Genomic DNA, 21,836 nt, shown 5'->3' with positions numbered 1-21,836 from the left:
GCGTACAAAAGAAGTCGCCTTGACCGAGTATATTATTTACTACAAACAACAAATACCTTGTTTCCAGTTTGTTTTCATGTATTTTTGTTGGTATTGTATAGCGATACAATACAAGTGCGTCATATGTACAAAGTGCTGACGCAACAGCTCTAAGAACAAGAAAATTTTCGTCTCCTTAATTTAATCAACGTGCACGTGATGGCAGGACTCAATAAAAGAGGGCTTGCTTGGAGCGGAGGTCATTTCTCATCGGAGTCTTTCGAGAGAAGAACAACCCAACCTTCATTGCTGAAGAGAGAACATTTTGAAGTCTTCGGGTAAGCGAGTTAGTGAAATGTCATCTGATTATCTAAAGGCAGGGAAGGAATATAACTGAACATTTTCTTTTTGCAGATTACAAGAGTCATTTCGCCTACAAGATGTTTCGATATCTCTTTTGCCTCCTTGTTCTACTTTTGGTGAGTTTGCAGTTCGTTCAAAATGTAAAATCTCATAATTGTTCACTGCACATTTTCCTTAATGTTAGTTTTTTGAATTTGGCGATGCATCAAAAAAAAAATACTGTTAATGATTTTCTTTATTCTTAACACTTGTTTGTCTGGCAAAGTATTAATATATTGTATGGAGAAAATGGATGTTTTTTCACTAGCAGGAAAATGAAAAAATCTTGAGCTTTATGGACACTTATATATTTGTTCATATACATTATCTTTCCAGGGAGATGTGCTCGGCAATTCCTCGGCCAATGTTCGGACCAAGCGAGGCTTGTCGTCATACCGGAATCGGCATCACTCGTCGAAGCTATCAATAAAAGATCTTGCTCTCGAGTTGGCAAAGAAGCATGTAAGTGTTGCGTTATTTTTTACCGGGGGTAGATTTAGCAAACCACTTACAATTAAAATATACCAAAAATGACATCCTCTCCCATTTCATAATTACAACAAATGTTTGAGTAAAAGAAAAGCCTATTCAGCCTTCAATTGGTTTAATGGTTTAATGTCAGCCTTTATTAAAAGACTGAAAAAGTGTAAGAAGCTACCATTTTTTTCTACAGTTAGTAGATTAAAACGTGTTTTGCATTCTCTCTTAAACGCGCTAAGTCCACGCAGATTGAATGCAGGCAGTCTTGTTCAGTAACTATTCAGATATGACTAAATATGCTAGCACTTCATGTCCTATTCTTGTTATTTTCATTTTTAGCTGCTTAAGATGATTATTGATGAACAGCACGACTTGGACAAAGCAAAGGAGAGTGTTTATATTCTCGAGAGAGGTTTGTTGATAGCCCATTCCATATCACTCGCTAAAATCGTACAGCTCTGATCGTGCTATGAGTATCTGATGTAAAAATGATATTTTCGTCGTACTTCATTTGGATAATGTGGGCATCAAATAAAAAGGTACGTTTAGTCCATAAAATAACGCCTTTTGTTTTCTGTCGTTTTCTTGCAGATCGCTGTACTAATATCAAGTCTGTTGGTAAACCTGTCACTCACAACGCTCGATATTACAGTTACGGAGCCTGGATGAAAGACCCACTAGGAATCATGGGTACTGAGACCATCTTCGTTATGGACTATTACAACCAATACGTGGTTTATGAGTATGAAAACATGGACAAGTTAAAAGCAAACGTGGTTCATAAGACGTACAAACTGCCTTACTATTGGGATGGAACTGGAGCAGTGGTGTATGGACCATACCTTTACTTCAACAGGTATGACATTTCACTCGTTTACTTATTAATTCACTGAATTTTCTAAATTATTTCTTTCAATGTAGATTCAAAGATAAAGACATTTCAGCAACTGAGCTGTTTTTAGTGCAATTTGAGTGACTTTTCAAAAATATACGCGGAAAATTAGAAAAGAAAAGATGATGAAAGGAAATGCCTTTTTTCGAATGAGACGCTTACTTTGCCAAAATTACTTTCACAAAGCGTTTTTGAAATGAAAAATGCTCAGGGCCGTATCCAGACTTTTGCCATAGACGAGGCAAGATCTTGCTTGGAGGTTCTGGAGACATGCTCTTCAGAAAATTTGGAGAGCTAGAAGCTTTGAAACTCTTTCTTAAACATTTTTCATAAGGTATATTTCTGGAAAAAAAAAGTCCATCTTGTTCAACTGGTGTTTTTTTTCCCAACAAAATATATTTTGTTTTTAATTTTGGGTTAAAATTAAGGCGAGGCAAGTGCCTCCAGTGTGCCTCGTCTTGCCTCTTGCTGGTTACGGCCCTGGAGCTGTTTGCAGCACTTCCTGATTTTGATTCAGTTTTAATATAAATGTGAACCGCTACAGACAGAGCCAATACAGCCAATAAATACTTTAAAGTGTCTCAAGGACGTTTTACCAGCATTATAAAAAAACACTGGTATTCTTCTCGATGATGATCACATAAACTTCGGTGTCTCATCTACAACGAGCCCCTTTTTCTTGTTAAGCCCATTTTCTAGAGGTTTTTCATAATGATGCAAATAGCACGGTGTTTTGGCAACACCTTGTTCATTTTGAGTAAACAGAACTAACAAAAGTTCCAGTGTTAAATCAGCCTTCCAAGTTAAAAATAATTAAATAAAATAAGGCCTAAAGAAATTTTGTCTTGTCGTAACAGAGCCAATACATACTACATCGTCAAGTACAATCTGCAAACAGAGCGCGTCGAGGCTCAAATAAGCGTGAGTACTTATTCACCAAGGAAGAACTACTACCAGTGGGGTGGTTACAGTGGAATGGACCTGGCAGTTGACGAGCAGGGATTGTGGGCATTGTTCGGTAGTACGGGGAACAGCAAGCGACTGTACGCATACAAAATTGATGTTACCCAAAACAGATATACCCACACTTGGAGCTTGAGTACAGGTGAGCACACAGTGTTACTTACGGGAAAAAGAATTTGCTTATCAGTTACGAGTGTTTATAATTAATTTAAGTCGCAAATGAGAAAGAAAATGAAGCCATCTCCAAACTGCAAAATTAGACTTGGTGACTGAGATAAGTATTTTGACCTTTCTTTGTTATCAGTCAAAAGACATGCTAATACATTTGTATTAACTGAGTACCAATATTTACAAGTTATATATCTCTCAGGCTAAGAACTTGTTTCTTTGTTGCCATATTGCACAGAACAAATGACCTCCATGGGAAATGCTTTTGTGGCCTGTGGAGTGATCTACTGTATCGACCACTACAGCAGCAGGTCCACCACCATCAACTTTGCTTACGACACCAAGACAGGAAAACAGTGGAACCCCAACATACAGTTCACAAACCAGTATGGTGGCACCTACATGGTGGACTACAACCCCAGAGAAAGAGTCCTGTACGCTTGGGACAACAAGCGTCAAGTCACTTACTCCCTCACTTTTGAGGAACATTAGATTCTTGTAAGACATGGATCTTTTAAGATCTTTTAAGCAATCAGCAAGTTTAACTTTCATCGCGTGCTTTAAAAAGCAAGTGATGAATGCTAAACTTGCTGATTGCTTCGCTGTTTTGTAGAAGATGCGCTTAGTTTTCAGACTTCCGGATTCAGTCTTCGACGTTTCGATTCAAAGTTAGGCCAGCTCACAGAAGTAAGACTAGTCTTGCTTTGTGTTTTTTAGCAGCTATATTTACAATTCAGACATTTCCTGACAAACCGAGACAGTCAAAACAGAGACCTTTGTGCAAATATGTTAAAATCATATGCAAATATGTTTAAGTCTAACTAGGTCCAAGATCTTTGTCTGTTAAAATTACTCGCTGAATCTAAGGCCTAGTTCTTTATTTGGATAGCCAAGTGACTATTAACTGTGACAAGCAGAACAAAAACGGAATCCCGTGGCTGTCCAGAAGAGGAAATATCGAAATAAGACTTAACTTTCAGCTTAATTAGTGATAAAGAACTTGGACTCAGTTGGACTTAGACATATTTGCAAGCCGTGATTTTATCAGATTTGCACCAAGATCGTTGTTTTGATTGTCTCGGCGGATTGCCTGGAAGAGTGGGAATTGTAAAAGAAGCTGCTTAAAATCACAAAGGAGGACTCGTCTTACTTCTGTGAGCTGACCTAACTTTGGATCAAAATATCAAAGTGTTGGTACTGTTTGAACTGCTGTTAGTGCTGATTGCTGAAATAAAATGTGAAAATGAATCGCGAGGATCTTAACTTTACTTGTGCAATGAATAAGAATGAGCGCGTTAAGGAAGAATAAAAACTTTCATATTCGAGGGGATTTTCTAATGAAATTGTAGAAAAATCTTGAAATCAAAGTTAACGGATATTTTGGACTTTGTGACATCATCGGCAACACAAAATTTTTAGACAAATTGTACGCTACAGTCTTAGGAGCATGCTTTTGGCCATCTTCGTTATAGCATTCGAAGAATTTGCCAGACCCTTCCACGGTTTTCGTTTTGCAATTTTATATATCGACCAAAGAAGGGAAAATCTATCGAAACAACTGAAAAGATTCATATCTTGAAATAAAAAAAAAGGAAAATATGGTTCTAAAAAGTGGGGAAATTTTACAGGGAAGGGGGGAAATGGGCTTTTAAAATTTTCTGACTTTGTGCAACATCAGTTTTCGCTATAACTTTGCGATTTGACATGATTCGACTCACGAACTTGGCCATTTTACTAATTTTGAGGTGCTCTTGATCTCTTTCGCAGCATCGGTAATTTTTCGCTACATGGCTATTATCTAAAGGTGAAAAACCCGTGGGAGGGTCTTTTATTCAATCAAAAATCGAATGAGCACTGACGAGTACTCGGTAAATTGTCACGCCAGCATGAAACAAGATAAGTCATATTGCTTAGCAACTATGGTCACAAGAGTTCAATCAGTTCTCGGGGACTGGATTTTGCCTGGTCCACCCCCTCTCCCCCCGCCACTCCAGTCCACCGAACTATAAAAAGGCCAGTACCCAACGCGGAGTTTTAAGGTGATTCCTTAGTATTGCATTGCGCATCCTTACTGTGCAGAATTTGAAGCGTAATTAGCGCCCACATAAACAAAAAGACCGTTTTTTTCTACAGGGGTTTCCTAAGCGGCTTGGCTCGCGCGAGAGAGAAATCGTCGTTTTCTAGTAAACGAGTGCGGGGACCCATCATTTGCTTTGCTTAGTTTGAGTGCAGCGTTCAAATACTTTCTATAAAATAAATGCAATCAATTACTATGGCAGAAAAATACTCGTACAAAATACTCTTTTGATACTACTCGTAAAAAGATAATTATGGCCTCGAGAACACTGCGTACTAGGAACATATTTAATTAATGTGGATTAGAAGTGCGTACATTTATCATGAAACATACATAAATTGTTCCATGAAATTGATGCGTTACATTTATTGTTGTAAAAGTATTATTTACAAGGCTAAAAAATTTAAAAAGAAACCAAACGTTTTCGACTTGTTGTCATCATCAGGACAGCAACAAGTCGAAAACGTTTGGTTTCTCTTTAATTTTTATAATGTTTTAGCCTTATAAATAATATTTACACTCCCCTCTCCTTTCCCTCCCCTTACACTTCCTTTTCTCTCTGCTTTTTTGCTCTCACGAAGCGTAAACTGAACGGTTTAAATATGAAGTTTCTGGAAGCTGATAAATTTATATAATTATGTGGTATATATAAGCTGTTCATGCACCTAAACGAAAACAGCGACCCTTTAAGATCCCTTAAGGTTATCATTCAACGGGCAAAGTTTGATTGAAAATCTATGGGCAGTTCTATTTCAATGGAATTACCTTAAGTGAATCTCAGCCTGGGTATGTTCACAGCATGTTCTCAGAGTTTTGGCCAATTTTCAGCCTAAACCCTTACTTCTTGTCAAAAATGCTCTCATCCAAAAAATAAGTGTAATCTAAGGTGTAATTTGATGGCGGGACTAACAACAAATTTAAAAAAGTGTGTTAAGAGTGGAAAAAAGTGGCAGCATGTAAATTGTTCGCAAATAAATGTACGAATATATCTATATATTTCAAAAAAGGTAATGGTCAAAATATCTTTCATTTTTTTACTAGCAAATTGGGTATATGTGATTCACTAGCTTTTGCTGGTGAAAGGGCTTGTTTGCCCAAGTCAAAGTGTATGATCCTAGCGCTTGGATTATCCTATGCTAGAATCATTCTTTTTCCTTGTAAATAGGGCCTAAATTTTCCCTGTGTTCCCTACTTACCATCCAAAAAATAGCCAAAACATAGTTTATGACATTTTATTTTAGCATTCAGCACTAACAGCAGTTTAAACTGTACCAACGTTAACACTAATATTGTTGTTTAAAGGTAAGACAGCTCACAGAAGTAAAACAAGTCTTCCTTCGTGGTTTTTCAGGCAGCTACATTTACAATTCACACTTTTATAAAGACAACTAGAGACAGCCGTAACAAAAACCTTAGTGATCCCCTGTTAGCATCACTCGCTTAAAACTAAGTCTTAGTTCTTTATCTTGATAGCCACAGAAAGTCATTTGTCATTTGGATAGTCATAAGTCGTTATTATTTGTAAATTACTACTAAAACCCCTATTCGGGTACCGTAGAATTCCGGTTATAAGCCCCCCCCCCTCTTATAAGCCCCCCCGGTTATAAGCCCCCCCCGGATATAATCCCCCCTCTACCAGATGACAGTACTGAATAGGGCTAGATGTTGCTTTATTATGTGTTTTAACTTAAAAACGTATTGTCATCAACACTCCCGTGGCTCGTTTTGAAACGTTTTTTTCATTCCGCATATAAGCCCTCCCGGATATAAGCCCCTCCGCTTATAAGCCCACCCAAAACCCCTTACGAAGTTGAATAAGCCCAGGGCTTATAACCGGAATTCTACGGTATATGATAATAAAAGTGTTATTTTGCATAGTACTTAGTTACTTAACTGAATCACGTGGCCAGACAAATAAGATGCAGTGAATATCAGATAATTTACACTATCGAATGGGGCAAATAAACATTGATTGATTGATAGGTTTTAGAGAGTAAAATGGCTGTGATAAACAGAACAAATCCTGAGTCACTCATTTTAATCACTTAAAGTAAGACCCGGATGCAGATTTTAAATAGACTCATCATTTGCAATACTGAACCAGAAGTCTAATAGAACCACAAATTATAAACTTATTAACCTACTTTCTTTAAACGCATCTTCTACAAAACAACAAAGCAATGAGCAGGCTTTACATTTATAACTTGCTTTTAGATTCCTGTTTAACATGAACCTATTGTTCATCAAAAGTGAGAGAGTAAGTGACCAGGTGAATTAGCGACCAGTAAAAATTAAACTTTGGTCATATTTGTTCATTATGGTGTATTCTGGCAAAAATTGACCTGATGTACACAGCGCGCGCGTTAGCCTTAAAATGTTTTTTATATGAAAACTTCGTGCATTTGCCGGTCAACTTGCGAGCCTGTTTGGCCACCCAAAGCAAGTCTGTACGCAAATTCAACTTGTGACTGCTTGCGATTACTTGCGTGTCCGTTTGGCCAGGTCTTGCAAATAATGTTTAGCAGATCTCTGAGAATTCTTGCAGTTCGATTTGTCTAGGCCCTTTTTGCGCAATTCGTGGGACTGCTAAGTTGTGTAGTTTTGGAGAAGCAGCAAGCATCACCTGAAGCATGTGTTTGTTAAAAATAGGATTCAAGATTTACTCAGCCTTAAACTCAAATTTAACTTTCTCTGTTCTCGCAGATACGAGCCCCCCCCCCCCTTCAATGTGTTTTTGTAAATAAGCGCCCCTATTCCAATGAGCGCCCCCATTCTAATTAGTGCCCCCATTCTTATAAGGACCCCTCTTCTAATAACTGCCCCTATTGTGGATAACTGCCCCTACTGAAGTCATTGACGTCAACTAGATAAACTCCTGACCGTTCACCGTACAGTTCATGTATATATATTTACTGCTAATATAAAATGAACAATTAGTTTAAAAGTAACTGAACTTTTAACAATTTCTAACTGTTACAGTTTTTGTTATTGTTAGATACATTTGGTTGTTTCTCAAAAAATTAAATAAGCGCCCTGTCTCGAATAATCGCCCTCCCTCGAGGTGCCAAAAGTAAATAAGCGCTCCGGGCGCTAAATCGAATCATTACGGTAATACAAGAAACTGGCGTAAATCTGAAGATAAAAAAATGATGAAACAATACCTCGCAGAAATAGCATTACAGTATAACAAAAATTGAACTTCACAGTGGCAGAGAGACAGCCACATTGACAAATGTCAGTGTGCGGTACGATTATTGAATAATTTTGTCTCGGTACCGCGCGAAAGTTAAAAGTCGGAATGAAATAGTGAAATAGTGCATAAACGTTGTAAACGTACACAGTATTGCTAGAGGGAAAGATCATCCAAAGTTTTCAGGTACAAAAATAACCTTCTGAAGTGAGACTGTCTATAGTTTGATACCAACGAGGAAACTCGAAAACAATGAATGTTACCCAAGTGCTGAATTACGGCATACTCACTTTCAAAATTGTTTGCAGCCACCGAAATACTTAAATTTCTTAAGGAGGCTCGATGTATTTTTTTTAGACTAAGGGTGGTTGTTTTGAAAATTAAAATTACCTAGGAAGCCAATGTTCGATTTTTGCCAAAATACACCATAATGATCAAATGTGATCAAATTTTAATTTTTTACCCGTCACTTAGTCACAACGGTTACCATAGCAACGATTGACGTTTTCTTTTGTTCTCAAACAAGCTTCATTTTCTCGAAATCTAGACTGACACTTGGTGTTTATTTTTTGATATGTTAAAGTTTAGTAGATTGACTAACTGTTGACGAAATTTTAGAAAAATCTGTAAGAGCGTTTTCAAGTAAATCAAGAATGAAATTTTCAGAAAAACACCGTTTTAATATAAAATAGGCGCCTTAAAATTGTTTCGTATTATTTGAGCACAGTTTCTCTCACTGAAATATAAATACTTACACCATCAAAGACCATTAACTAAAAGCGAAAGACTTTTTGCTTTAATTTGTTAAAATATATCGACTGCCGATTGTAAGAAATTATAAGAAAATACCAAAAACTTCATTCTTGATTTACTCTAAAACGCTCTTACAGATTTTCCTAAAATTTTGAGCACAGGTAGTAAATCTACTGTACTTGAACATATCAAAAAATGAATACCAAGTGTTAGTCTAGATTTCGAGAAAACCAAGCTTGTTTGAGAACAAAAGAAAACGTCAATGGTTGCTATGGTAACCTTTGTGACCAAGTGACAAGTACAAAATTAAAATTTGGTCATATTTTGATCATTATGGTGTATTTTGGCAAAAATCGAACATTGGCTTCCTAGATAATTTTAATTTTCAAAACAACCACCCTTCGGCTAAAAAAACTACATCGAGCCTCCTTAATATATAATAAAATAATTTCTGACATTCTTTAACGCATACAGTCGACAGCTTGTAATAGTTTTCTTGTATTTAAAATCTACATAAACAATTAAAGCGATTCCGGAAAATGTGGAAATTAGCAAGAGTGGTTTTGGTTTGTTCACGATTTTTAAGTGTCAACTGAATTAGCACATCAGTGATTAAGTCCGGTGACGATTAATAAAGTCATTTGTTCTGTTCGTGAGGCTCTGTCGGACCAATACTCGTTATAGTCACCTTTTAGAGCAGTTTTCAATTGAGTGTCGTAAAACCAAAACCAAAGTAATTACTCTAGCCAATCACAAAGGACACAGACAATCCAGTCAGCCAATCAAAACTCGAAGCAATTACATTTAGTTGGCACGAAGCGCGGGAAAACGTGCGCGAGCGAGTCACAATTGGTTTTGGTTTTACTCCTGATTGGCCGAGAAAGTGGCGAGAAATTTTTAAACCAATCACTACGCGTAGTGAACGCAAAACCAAAGCAAACGCAAATTACTTTCGACACTCAAGTGAAAACCGCTCTATCCAACGCACTTTTAAGTTGATTCAGTTATAAATGACTATGCGATCCTTTATTTGTTGTCAACTCCTTTTACAAATAGACACGGTAAGGCTAAAGCCTATCTCCAAAATCAAATCTTAAGATACATAAATATATTGTATAATTTTATTTCGGTATATTTATCTACTTTTTTGTATTTTCATTATATGTTTCGAGCTTATAAAGATAATAATAATGATGATGATGTGTTTTCAAGTGTTTTCGAAGCTAGAAATTTTTTCTGATGGACAAATAAATGTCGAATTATGAATTATGAGGGGTCATAATGAATGATGAATGAATAATGAATGTCAAGTTAATGTGTCAAGCTTCGTATTAATTTTTAATATTGCTTAATGTCTTCGAAAGCTGGGTAAATTAAATTCTGATTTTAGCTTGATTGCTATTTGCTTTTGCTATTGGCAATCTTGACAGCTGACGTGAAATTCTTTTGCCAACATTGATTGATTTTTCTTTAGAACCATCAGTGAAATGCAATCTCAGTCTTTTGACAAATTTATTCCGTGTGAGATGGATTGTTGAAACACAAAGCGAACAATTCTTGTGCTTATTCTCAATACTGCCACTTGTTGAAGCTGGAGTAGTTGTTCTCGAAAGCCTCGAGTTCAGTTTCTCAACTACTCTATCTAAATAGCCATTGTCGGTTTGCCTTCCACCTTCTTAAGCAGTTTACTTTCAATTCACAATATTTGTTTGTTCATTTAAAGATGAATTACAGTCCGTACTGCGCAATCTCGGCTGCAATGTTTATGTGAGCCTCACAAACAAAGCAAAACTAAAAATTACGCGACAAACTTACCTGTTTCTTCATTATTAACGCCAGATATCCTTGCAGAACAAATAATAACAAGTAGAAGAACCTTGACGCTATTTCAAACCGACGTTTCAGCTCATCGGAAATTCTTGAACGATGCGAACTGTAATGGCGGACTAAAAAACTTCATGTATGCTGTCAACGAAGTGTAACGTTTCAACGAATTCAAAACAAAAACGAAAACAAACCCCGAGTCTGCGCAGTACGGACTGGAAATCAGCTTTAAAGTGCCCACAATTAGCACAGCAATGATTAACCCACAATATATAAGGTGATTTGTTTTGATGAGTTTTTGTTGTTCCTCTCCACATCACTAGAGAAAAATACTTCTTTGTGATTTAAGCCTGAAGTAATTAAATAAAAGGCTATGCGAACCAAAGCGAAATCAGTGATTACCAGTCTCGAGCTCTATCTGAATAGCCATCTGATTGGTCTACCGCCATATGGAATGCTTAACAAGTTTATGATCATTTTGCAATGTTGTTTATTCATTAAATTAAAGTGCCACACAGCAGTGCTAAACCATCTGAGTAGGTTTAGCACTGCTAAACAAATCACCTGTTTGGTTTGTTTTTGTTGGCGGACAAATGAAAAGAAACCCTTTTAGTGCAACTAAGGTGACAAACATTTTCCCGCCAAACTGACATGCAAGTGATACCAGACGTTCGTTTCCCAGCCATTTTGACTCGCGTTTCGCGCACGAGATGAACTAGACTCGCGTGTCGTACTCGCGTAGATCAGAGATATTTCTCACTCCCACTAAGAAATCACAAACTCTGGACCATGAAAGAAAAAGCACTGTTTAGAGCAAGGATGAGCCCTGAACGCAGTGAATTTATAAGCTAAATAACCTTTTTTGCCGTAAACAAGAATCATTCACTTAGGGAGTTTTTTGTAGACAGAACATTATATGTTTTATATCAATTTCCGGCTCTCCCCGCCCACAAGTCGAGTAATCCATTAATTTCACTGTAAAACGTCGGCTTTCAAGACAGATTTCGCAAAAACGTTTTGTCAAATCAAAGCAAACTTGAAAAATCGATAAACCCTCCATCAGCTACAAGGTCATGTTGCTTTGAAACTGTGATAGTTAAAAACGCGGGCTCAGTGTATTCTCTGAAACTGGATTTTTTTCCCTTAATGGTCCTTGCTCCCCCCCCCCCCCGGTAAGGGGGCTTTTATTTATTGGTGCATGGGGAAGGGGGGTTGGGTAATATTTGAAAGCTACTCCAAGTGATTTTGACAACCCCCCCATGAACTAATAAATGAAAGCCCCCTAGGCCCCTAACTATAGCACTGGAAATAAATACAGCTGCTTGCCACCTCTACCCAGTCCCACGAACTTCACAAAGCTTACTCTATTAAAAGATTTGAATACAAAGGAAGTATGTTATTTCTCACACTTGAGTTCACGATGCAGGTGTTGCTCGCACTAAATAAAAGCCTGTTTGGTCCGACCGTTTATGTTCTTTCTGGCATATGCACCGTGATGACTTTCTGCTCTACGAATAAAAGTTCCTGCTCACAGACTAGTGATGTTTCATGCAGCATCACACGTCTATAATTGTGGTCCAAAACAACATGCGGAAAATTTTTGAGGGTCCACTTCTGATAACACCTTTGAATTTATAATTTCAGCTTTTATCTGATGTATGAAAAAAATTATGTTTCTCGCACATACGCGGTTCTCAGAACGTGCACAACTTTTATCACAATCAGCAAAAAATGTGTTGTTCGTACAGTTTTATGGCTATCATAGGGTTTATTTAAACTAGCTAGTCCGTCTAGTATATCACTATTTTTATTATTTAGCTGAACGTTCAAGTCGCAGAAAATTTTTAAGCAGTTAAATATCACACTTCAATATTGTTGCCTTCAACTTATCTTTGTAACAAAACTTACAAGGGAACGAAGAAGAATTTATTTAAATTAATGAAAAATAAAGCTGGGCATTTCGCATACAGTTTTATTGATTGTCCAAGATTTTTCAAAGAACGGGAAGGAATTCTCGCTAGAAACATTCAATTCCGATCCAGTATTAAATTGGTTTTACTGCTGCACGCTACAAAGAAAATAGATTTTCCGTTACGAAAAATAGTGCACGTATTTCCATTAAACTAAAAAAAAGAAATTTAACTTTTTTCCCTGACGTCCTTGTTTCCCAGCTATCCATAGCTTAAATACTACTGGAAATAAATAATCGGAAAATATACTGCCCCTCCTTGCCCCCTTTGCTCGGTCCCACGAACTACAAAAAAGCTGAACACGAAGGAAGTATGTTATTTCTCACACTTAAGATAACGACAAAGGCATAGCTCACACTAAATATATGTTTGGTCAGACCATTCATTTGCTTACAAAAAAGTGATTTGATTTAACAAAGTGCAGGAAAATGGAAATAAATTTCTCTTCAGTAATATTTGTACAAGAGGTTTCTGACATATGCACCGCGGTGACTCTCTGATCTAAGAGGTTTCATGCAGCTTCACACGTCTATACTTGCGGTCCAAAACAACCCGCGGAAATTTTTTTGAGGGCCCACTTCAGTACACCTAAATAACTGATAACACCCCTTGAATTTATGATTTCAGCTTTTATCTGATGTATGAAAAACTTGATGTTTCTCGCACATACGCGGTTCTCAGAACTTGCACAACATAAGTCGCACTCAGCAAAAATGTGCTTATCGTTCAGTTTTAAGGCTACCATAGGGTTTATTTAAACTAGCTAGTCCTTCTAGTACATCACGACTTTTTATGGATTCTTCACTGAGCTGAAATTTGAAGTGGCAGGAAATCTTTTGGCAGACAAATATCACTGACACTTCAATATATTGTTCCCTACAACTAATCTTTGTAACAAACTTGCCAGGGAACGAAGAAGAAATTAAATTACTGAAAAATAAAGCTGGGCATTTCAGTGCGTACAGTTTCATTCATTGTCAAAGATTCGTTCAAGAACGGGGAGGAATCCTTGTTAGAAAACGTTCAATTCCGATCCAGTTATTGGTTTTATTGCTGCACACTACAAAGAAAATAGATTTTCCGTTACCAAAACTCAGGTTTATTCTGTATTGTAGTGAACTTCGAAAAAAAGAACAAGTATTTCCATCAACAACAACAACAACAACAAGGTTTATTTGAACTGTAAGATTACAAGTAACAACTTAAACAATAAATAAATTCAAAATACATACAGTTGCTGGTCACCCAAAATAACTAAAAAGCTAAACTAGTTGGGTGACCACCATCTAACTAAAAAAAGAAATTTAACCTTTTTCGCTGACGTGTACGTACATTCCTCACTGCAAATAGACTCAACTCTAGTGAACCAGCAAGGTTACTAAATTAACTCTCCAGGGTTGAGTCGTGTGAAGGGCAGTAAAAAATCATTTGAAAAATACGGTTTATTACACAAAAAGTTGCGCATTTTTTCATTCTTTATAATATCTACTTTGCTCCTTTCTTATTCCATTTGCCACCCAGAAACAATATTTATCAGTTACTAAACACGTCCTCGATAAGTGTAGATATTGCTTCGTCTGTTCACAACCTTCAAACCACTCCCAGCATCACGCCCTTAGTGAGCGAAGTCTTCCTGTTTCAAGAATTGGAAAATAGACACGCAAGTCTGACCGAAAACTTTTTTACTTTTGAACTATAGATATGGCCTAATAATAAGGCGATTTTGTAGGCTAAGCGAGGTTAGGGCGTCAGGAAATGTAAAAAGTGTTTAAATCAGTTGGAGGGTTTGGTTAAGATCTAGAGTCAAATCTGAAAATATACAAATCGGACACAAATCAAGGAAGAAACAAAACTATCAAGATTTGAAAAAATGACTTGAAAATTCAACAATCCTTCAAGCCACCCACACTTCACAGCGCTCAAAAGGCTGAAATTTGCGAAAAAACAAGACGAATGCTTTAAAGATAAGGTTGTCATTTGCACTGTTTAAAGTTTTCTACGTTACAAGTGTTCCGGTGAGTAACGTATTTTTTGGAACTGTACTAAAAATAGTTCTATGTGTTTAAAGACAGGAAAATGAGGACTTGGCGGCGCCACGTGTCAGAATTATAAAATTTTGCTTGGGTGCGGATTATTAAAAAAAGTAATGAATAAATAACACTGGAAATAAATAATCGGAAGATATACTGCCCCTCCTTGCCCCTTCTGCTCAGTGTCACAAACTACAAAAAGCTGAATACAAAGGAAGTATGTTTGGTCAGACCATTAATTTGCTTACAAAAAAAGTGATTTGATTTAACAAGGTGCAGGAAAATGGAAATTAATTTCTCTTCAGTAATATTTGTACAAGAGGTTTCTGGCATATGCACCGCGATGACTCTCTGATCTAAGAATAGATGATCCTGCTCACAGACTAGCGAGGTTTCATGCAGCATCACACGTCTATACCTGCGGTCCAAAACAATCTACAGAAATTTTTTGAGGGCCCACTTCGGTTCACTTAACTGATAACACCTTTTGAATTTATGATTTCAGCGTTTATCTGATGTATGAAAAAATTGATGTTTCTCGCACATACGCAGTTTTCAGAACTTGCACAACTTTATATTAATCACACTCAGCAAAAAATTGCTTTTTGCACAGTTTTTACTAGCTAGTCCATCTAGAACATCACTTTTTTTTATTCTTTAGCTGAAATTTTAAGTGCCAGAAAAATTTTAGGCAGTCAAATATCACGCTTCAATATTGTTCCCTGCAACTTATCTTTGTAACAAAACTTGGAAAGGAACGAAGAAGAATTTAAATTATTAAAAAATAAAGCTGGGCATTTCAGTGCGTACAGTTTTATTGATTGGCCAAGATTCTTCGAAGGACGAGGAGTTCAGGGAGGAATTCTCGTTAGAAAACGTTCAATTCCGTTCCAGTTATTGGTTTTACTGCTGCACACTACAAAGAAAATAGATTTTCCGTTACTAAAACTCAGGTTTATTCTGTATTGCAGTGAATTTCGAAAAAAGAGCAAGTATTTCCATCAAACTAAAAAAAAAGAAATTTAACCTTTTTCCCTGACGTGTACGTACATTCTTTACGGCAAATAGACTCAGCTCTTACTAGTGAACCAGCAAGGTAACTAAATTAATTCCCGAGAGCTGAGTTCATTCGCTGTGAAGAATATAATTATATCGGGCCTAAAAAATAGGTTGAAAAATGCGATTCATCACACATGTTCCGACATAAAGATGTGCATTTTTACATGCTTGATATCTGCTTTGCTCCTTTCTTATTCCATTTGCCAATTGACCAGCTTCACCTGAACCAATATTTATCAATAACTTAGCACGTCCTCGGTGAGTATATATGTTGCTTCGTCTGTTGTAACCTTCACACCACTTCCAGCATCACGCCCTTAGTGAGCGAAGCCTTCCTGTTTCAAGAATCGGAAAGTACGCACGTAAATCTGACCGAAAGTGTTTGACGCAGTTCTCTTTACTTTTGAACTATAAATATGGCCTTGTAACGATTCGATTTTGTAGGCTAAGGTTTTTTCTAAGTGAGGTTAGGGCGTCAGGGAATATAAAAAGTATTTAAATCAGTTGGAAGGTTTGGTTAAGAACTAGAGTCTAACTTCCAAAAATACACAAATTGGACAAAAATCAAGGAAGAAACAAAACTATCAAGATTTCTACATTTCCGATCGATACCCGAGGAGTGGCATTTTAGTAAATTGATTCCAAATTCGATAACTGTATCATTTACAACAGTAAAATATAAAAAAATGAAATATTGATTGCTTGGAAACGGATACCCCTGTTTGTTTTTACTCATTCATACAGTTGAATCTATATATTGAAAATGGAAACAGACTCACAAACGCATGCTTGCCTGCTTTATTCAAGATCTTATTTCGTGACAATTTCAACTCGTTAACCTGTTGAATGTTTCTGATCTATCCAATTCAACAAGGTTGAAAAAATTCAACCCTGGTTTGAGTGTTTTGCTTATTCCAGTGCAAATACAATACTTGTTTGTCTTTCTGGTAATATTTTACAAAGAGAACTAGCTGTAAACTTCTTTTATCGTTTCAAAAGGAATAAAAATTTCAATTTCTTTTCAGTTTTTGCAGTTTCGTAAAAGTCTTTTCATAAAGATATGCTGCCACGATATCTGCCACTGTTTAGCTGCTCACTTGCTCTCTTGCTGGTAAGTTTGAAATTTTCCGCTTAGTAATTATAATGGCCCTCATCATTAGCCACTTTCGAAATGTTCAAATATGTCTTATTTTTAGTTTGGCTTGCTGGAGGTATAGCTTGCACTAAGCTTTCTTTGATCATTGTTGGAATTACAGCACTGTACATATACAAAATTACAAAACAGTAATTTATTATATTTCTCTCAGTAAATTTTTCATGTAGGTTCACACGTCCCAACATATATAGGGCTCAATAAAACAGGCGACTGCGGAAATGTCCTGAAGGGTCCACTTCAGCCGGACATCGGTACCATATGTTTCCAGTTTTTAAGCCCCTCCTCCCCCGGGCGGGCGGGGGGGGGGGGGCGCTATAGTGCACTATATAAAGCGACGATCTCGCTTTTTCAAGCTGTAGGTACATATAAAGGGTAGTAATTTCACGAGTTTGAGTACAGAAAAGGGTGGGGAAACTGTCATTTAGATATTTAAAAGAGCATGTCAAAACATCCGAACAGATCCGTTGAACAGTTGATTCAAGTGAAATGTTCAGAAAAAGATGCAGTATCCTACTGTTAGTATGCGAAAGGACAGCATTTTCCATCGAAGATAACACAAAGGAGTTACCTTTTCAGTCAAAAATATGGCAGTACCTCCCTCATTAAATATTTTGTATAACCTCCAGAATTTGAAGTTTAACTGTTTTTTAATTTATTTCAATTATGTAATATTAATACATGCTGCAATGCAATTCCTTACGAATACTGTAGATGAAATTTTTCAAAAATTTTGAATAAGAAGTACATTTTAAGTATTGAAGGGGTAGTATCTACCAAATAAAGCAAGTTTTTGATTAAACGTTTACGTCAGCTGGCTCTGTCAGAAATAGTCGAAATAGATTATTTAACACGTGCTATCAGTTGGGCATTTTTTCTCATAGAATCACAGAAACATTTGTAGCGCGCGCATGTTTCCTAAATGTCAGCGAGCCTCAATTTTTGTTTCCAAGAAGCAAAATTTCCTTTTGCTACACCGCAGAAACACTCCATGTTACGAGGAAACAGTTACGGAAACATATTTCTTCGTTTTGTCAGGCCTTTACTGACGTCACTGACTAACTGATAAATGTTGTTGCAGAGTGAAGTGCTCGGATCATCCTCAGTAAGTGGACTACGAACCAAGCGTGCCTTGGTTTCGTCCAATCCGAATGAAACGCCCATCAGCAAACCCTCTATAAAGGAGCTCTCTCTTGAGTTGGCTAAAGCACATGTAAGTTTGATGTGTTCTTAGACTGATGACGTAGCTTTGATGGAAACTGAGCTTTTGTACATTTTTGTAACATTTTTATATTGTATTTCACTTAGTGTCCCTGGGCCCCTGTTGATAACAGCCTCATTGCTGAATGGGTTATCCTGGTTAAACAAAGTTTCTTACTTACTTACTTGCTTGCCTACCTGCTTGCTTGCTTTCTTTCTTGCTTGCTTGCTTACTTGCTTGCCTACTTCAGGGGCGGATCCAGGATTTTTCAAAGAGGGGTGGCTGTTTACGAATATTTTTGTTTACTATATTGCTCAAGCCCCAGTTTTTTTAAGGGGGGGGGAGGGTGTTTCAGGCTTTTAGGCAATTTTTTTGAAAGAAAAAGTGCAAATTATTTTGGGTCTGAGGCCCATATTTCATGTAGCCGTGGGCTCCATCCCCCTGGGGGGTCTGGGGGCATGCCCCCTCAGAGAACTTTGAAAAGTTGAAGCCTCTTAGACGTGATTTCCGCGATTCTGAACAGCTTTATACAGCTGTCAATTAAGTTATTAAACCACTGTTTTTCCTTAATAATTTAGCAAAATATTCTTTCCTCAACTTACCTTGGGTTATATTTCGGAGATAAAGACTGGTTCTCAGTTATGAAATGAACAGTGATTGAAATTTAAAGTTGACAGGGCACGAACTTACAGGAAAGAACAGATATGCGGGTTTTTTTTTGCTCACCCACATGCGTGGAAATTTTTAGCCCTTGGCAAAGTGGCCTGGGGACAACTTTGGCGACTTTGCTTGCTTGTGAAATCGCTTTGATGCGAAAAACGGTAAGAAAACTGGCTAAAAAAGATGTAAATGGAGAAGAAAATCATTCCAGCAAGGCTAAAACAACTCTTGAAAACTAAAAGGAATCTAAATTTTTAAAATTATACACACATGTTTTGCTTCATTAAGCCAGAAGTTCGTAAAACAGGCTGTCGAAAATCTCCTATTTTGGAAAAATGGCCTTCCTTAACTTTGAACGGTCGCGCCTGACTATGAAAGGTGGATGGAAATTGTCCTTATTATTTTTCTATTTTAAAAGTTTGTTATCATTTTTCTGGTGGATCAAGGGGGGTGGCTAGCCACCCAATCCACCCCCCCCTGGATCCGCCCCTGCTACTTGCTTGCTTTCTTTCTTGCTTGCTTGCTTTCTTTCTTTCTTTCTTTCTTTCTTTCTTTCTTTCTTTCTTTCTTGCTTGCTTGCTTGCTTGCTTTCTTACTTACTTACTTGCTTGCCTACTTGCTTGCTTGCTTGCTTTCTTGCTTGCTTGCTTACTTTCTTGCCTACTTGCTTGCTTTCTTGCCTGCTTGCTTGCCTACTTGCTTTTTTGCTTGCTTACTTACTTGCTTGCCTACTTGCTTGCTTGCTTTCATGCTTGCTTTCTTTCTTGCTTGCTTGCTTACCTGCTTGCCTACTTGCTTGCTTGCTTTCTTTCTTGCTTGCTTGCTTTCTTTCTTGTTTGCTTGCTTACTTGCTTGCCTACTTGCTTTCTTGCTTGCTTGCTTACGTGCTTACTTACTTACCTTACTAGCTGCTCACAACGGAGGTGAAGCATGGTTGACTCTACTGTAATTTGATGACGCTGAATTGAAACAGAAAAGAGGCGCTTATGTACGTAGAAGGAGCGATTGTTGGGCGGTGATAAGTCACAAACACTAAGGCACTTAGTCACAAAGGCGCTAAATCGATTCATTTCTGAAAACCAGTTCATCTTTTCCCTCCACTTCCACCTTTTTTTGTAGCTGCGCAAGATGATTGCTGATGAACAAGCTGACCTGAACAAGGCAAAGAAAAGCGTTTATAACCTGCAAAAAGGTTAACTTATTAATTGAATTCACGCTAGTATTGCTCACTGGTCGATTTGCATGTTTTGCATTTTATTTAAGCGTTTGGACTGAACGAACAACCCCTTTACTGAAATAAATCACAAAGGGTTATTATATATTGAGTGGGTTGGGTTAGAAGTACCAGATGATTTCTTGCTCCCCTCTCCCCCATTTTTTTTTTCATTTTTTCCCGTACAGCGCGTATAAAATTGTAACGGAATTCGAAACAACAAATATCTTTATATCAGGTTCTAATCTATTGTTGTTGCGGAATAACTTGAGTTGTGGTGTCCATTTGCCGTATGCTCTGCTTCGTGGGAGACCAGTTGTATTCCTTGCATGATGATGATTATGATGATGATGATGATGATGATGATGATGATGCTTTAACCAAAATGCGCTGGATAAGATGTATTCAACAAACTGGCCATAATTTATGACAGGAGGCTGCATGATCAAAACATGACGTGACCGAGGGGATGAATTAACGCGGGACTACCCGATGAGAACAGCTCTTGGTAGTAGGACGGGGGGCTTGAATCCGGTTCCTACAATAATACTGTAAAGCTGGGTTTACATAGGTAATGTTTATGTGACAATTTTTATGCGACAAATATATTTGATCGTTTAGATGACACAACAATTATTTTTTTAGCAGTCCAAAGTTTATTTATCACATAGAAGCTAACACGCCAGTTTGTCAACAAATATATCTGTCACATAAAATTGACCATTTTTTTCTCATCTACACGAGAAAATATTAAAGAGGTGTCACATACAAACTGGTCGTGTAAACTAGTCTTAACATATAAGCCCTCATCATTTTTATTTTGTTTGTTTTGGTCTTGGTAGATAGCTGTGCTACCATCAAGTCTGTTGGTTTACCTATTACTCACAACACTCGGCAAACAACACAAGGAGCTTGGATGAAAGACCCGCTAGGAATCATGGGCGCTGAGACCATATTCGTTATGGAAGGGTATCACTCAAGAAACGAAGTTGAAGAGTTTGAAAACATGGACATGTTCAAAGCAGGCGTGACTCGTAAGACGTACAAACTGCCTTATACCTGGGACGGAACTGGAGCAGTGGTGTATGGACCATACCTATACTACAACAAGTAATCTTTCGTTACCCTGTTTGCATTTGCAGCAGTTTTGAACCTTTCATTTACGCGAAACCGTTTGCGGAAAACAATGGTTCTTTTACCAAAAAGTGATTAGGTAACAAGTCAAGGATAGAGATATTTAGCTTGCCACTATATATGCGATTGGAAGGAAGTCGTTGGCAAAAGTATTTTGCACGAAAAGGTGTAGAGTAAATAGGTTCGCATTCGACCGATTTAGCCTTAAAAAGCGCACTGATTGTGGATTTTTGCGATACATGGAGTTATTTCGAGGATTTCGAGAATACAGTGGATCGCGGATAAGCTGAGAATTTTGCCTGGTTTCGGACACTTGATGTCAGGAAGTTCGGATCACGAATCGTATTTCGGATCACTTTGGTCGTCGGAATGTTGGCGGAATTGTCAAAAAAAAAAAAACAAGCAGTGAAACGAAACGTTTAAAAAATTGGCATAGAAAACAACATTTACTTTCTATTGCCTTGAAAATTTACCACTCATAGTTTCAAGTAATACAGATTCGAATTTGAACGAAAGTAATAGCCGCCAGAATTAGCCAAAAAAATAACACAGATGGACGGATTTCCCTATACCTATTCACCCCCCTCAAAGGCTGGTGTACAAAGCATAAGCATAAGCAGATAAAAAGAACCAACGCACTTATAGACTGTCCACAGCCTCTCGAATTTTCAACGCAAAAAAGCAAATT

General features: G+C 37.3%; 2 protein-coding genes across 5 annotated transcripts in view; both read left to right on the top strand.

Moving 5' to 3' along the window:
- LOC144658898 (olfactomedin-like protein 2B) overlaps nt 1–21,836 on the top strand; it is a 31,866-nt gene that overhangs the window by 6,933 nt on the left and 3,097 nt on the right. Inside the window, exons 1-5 of one of the 2 annotated variants that reach the window (XM_078519398.1) lie at nt 16,082–16,149; nt 16,813–16,898; nt 18,022–18,153; nt 19,921–19,993; nt 20,857–21,124. In XM_078519398.1, the coding sequence (XP_078375524.1) occupies nt 16,848–16,898; nt 18,022–18,153; nt 19,921–19,993; nt 20,857–21,124 (524 nt within the window). In that variant the 5' untranslated portion in view covers nt 16,082–16,149; nt 16,813–16,847. Of the gene's footprint in view, nt 1–16,081; nt 16,150–16,812; nt 16,899–18,021; nt 18,154–19,920; nt 19,994–20,856; nt 21,125–21,836 lie in introns of those variants that run through there. The other variant, XM_078519399.1, reaches the window with a different exon arrangement.
- The window catches only part of LOC144658899 (olfactomedin-like protein 2B), a 127,932-nt gene continuing 106,097 nt past the window's right edge, over nt 2–21,836 (top strand). The window contains exons 1-7 of one of the 3 annotated variants that reach the window (XM_078519401.1): nt 11–317; nt 394–458; nt 718–843; nt 1,201–1,273; nt 1,453–1,717; nt 2,611–2,858; nt 3,123–4,132. In XM_078519401.1, coding sequence (XP_078375527.1) covers nt 420–458; nt 718–843; nt 1,201–1,273; nt 1,453–1,717; nt 2,611–2,858; nt 3,123–3,376 — 1,005 coding nt within the window. In that variant the 5' untranslated portion in view covers nt 11–317; nt 394–419 and the 3' untranslated portion in view covers nt 3,377–4,132. Of the gene's footprint in view, nt 318–393; nt 459–717; nt 844–1,200; nt 1,274–1,452; nt 1,718–2,610; nt 2,859–3,122; nt 4,133–21,836 lie in introns of those variants that run through there. The other 2 variants (XM_078519400.1, XM_078519402.1) reach the window with 2 other exon arrangements.

Source organism: Oculina patagonica, chromosome 6, assembly GCF_052425735.1.
Source record: "Oculina patagonica isolate OP01 chromosome 6, crgOcupat, whole genome shotgun sequence".
Lineage (NCBI taxonomy): Eukaryota > Metazoa > Cnidaria > Anthozoa > Scleractinia > Oculinidae > Oculina > Oculina patagonica.
The sequence above is the reverse complement of the archived record's forward strand: the minus strand, read 5'-3'. Positions and strand labels throughout refer to the sequence as shown.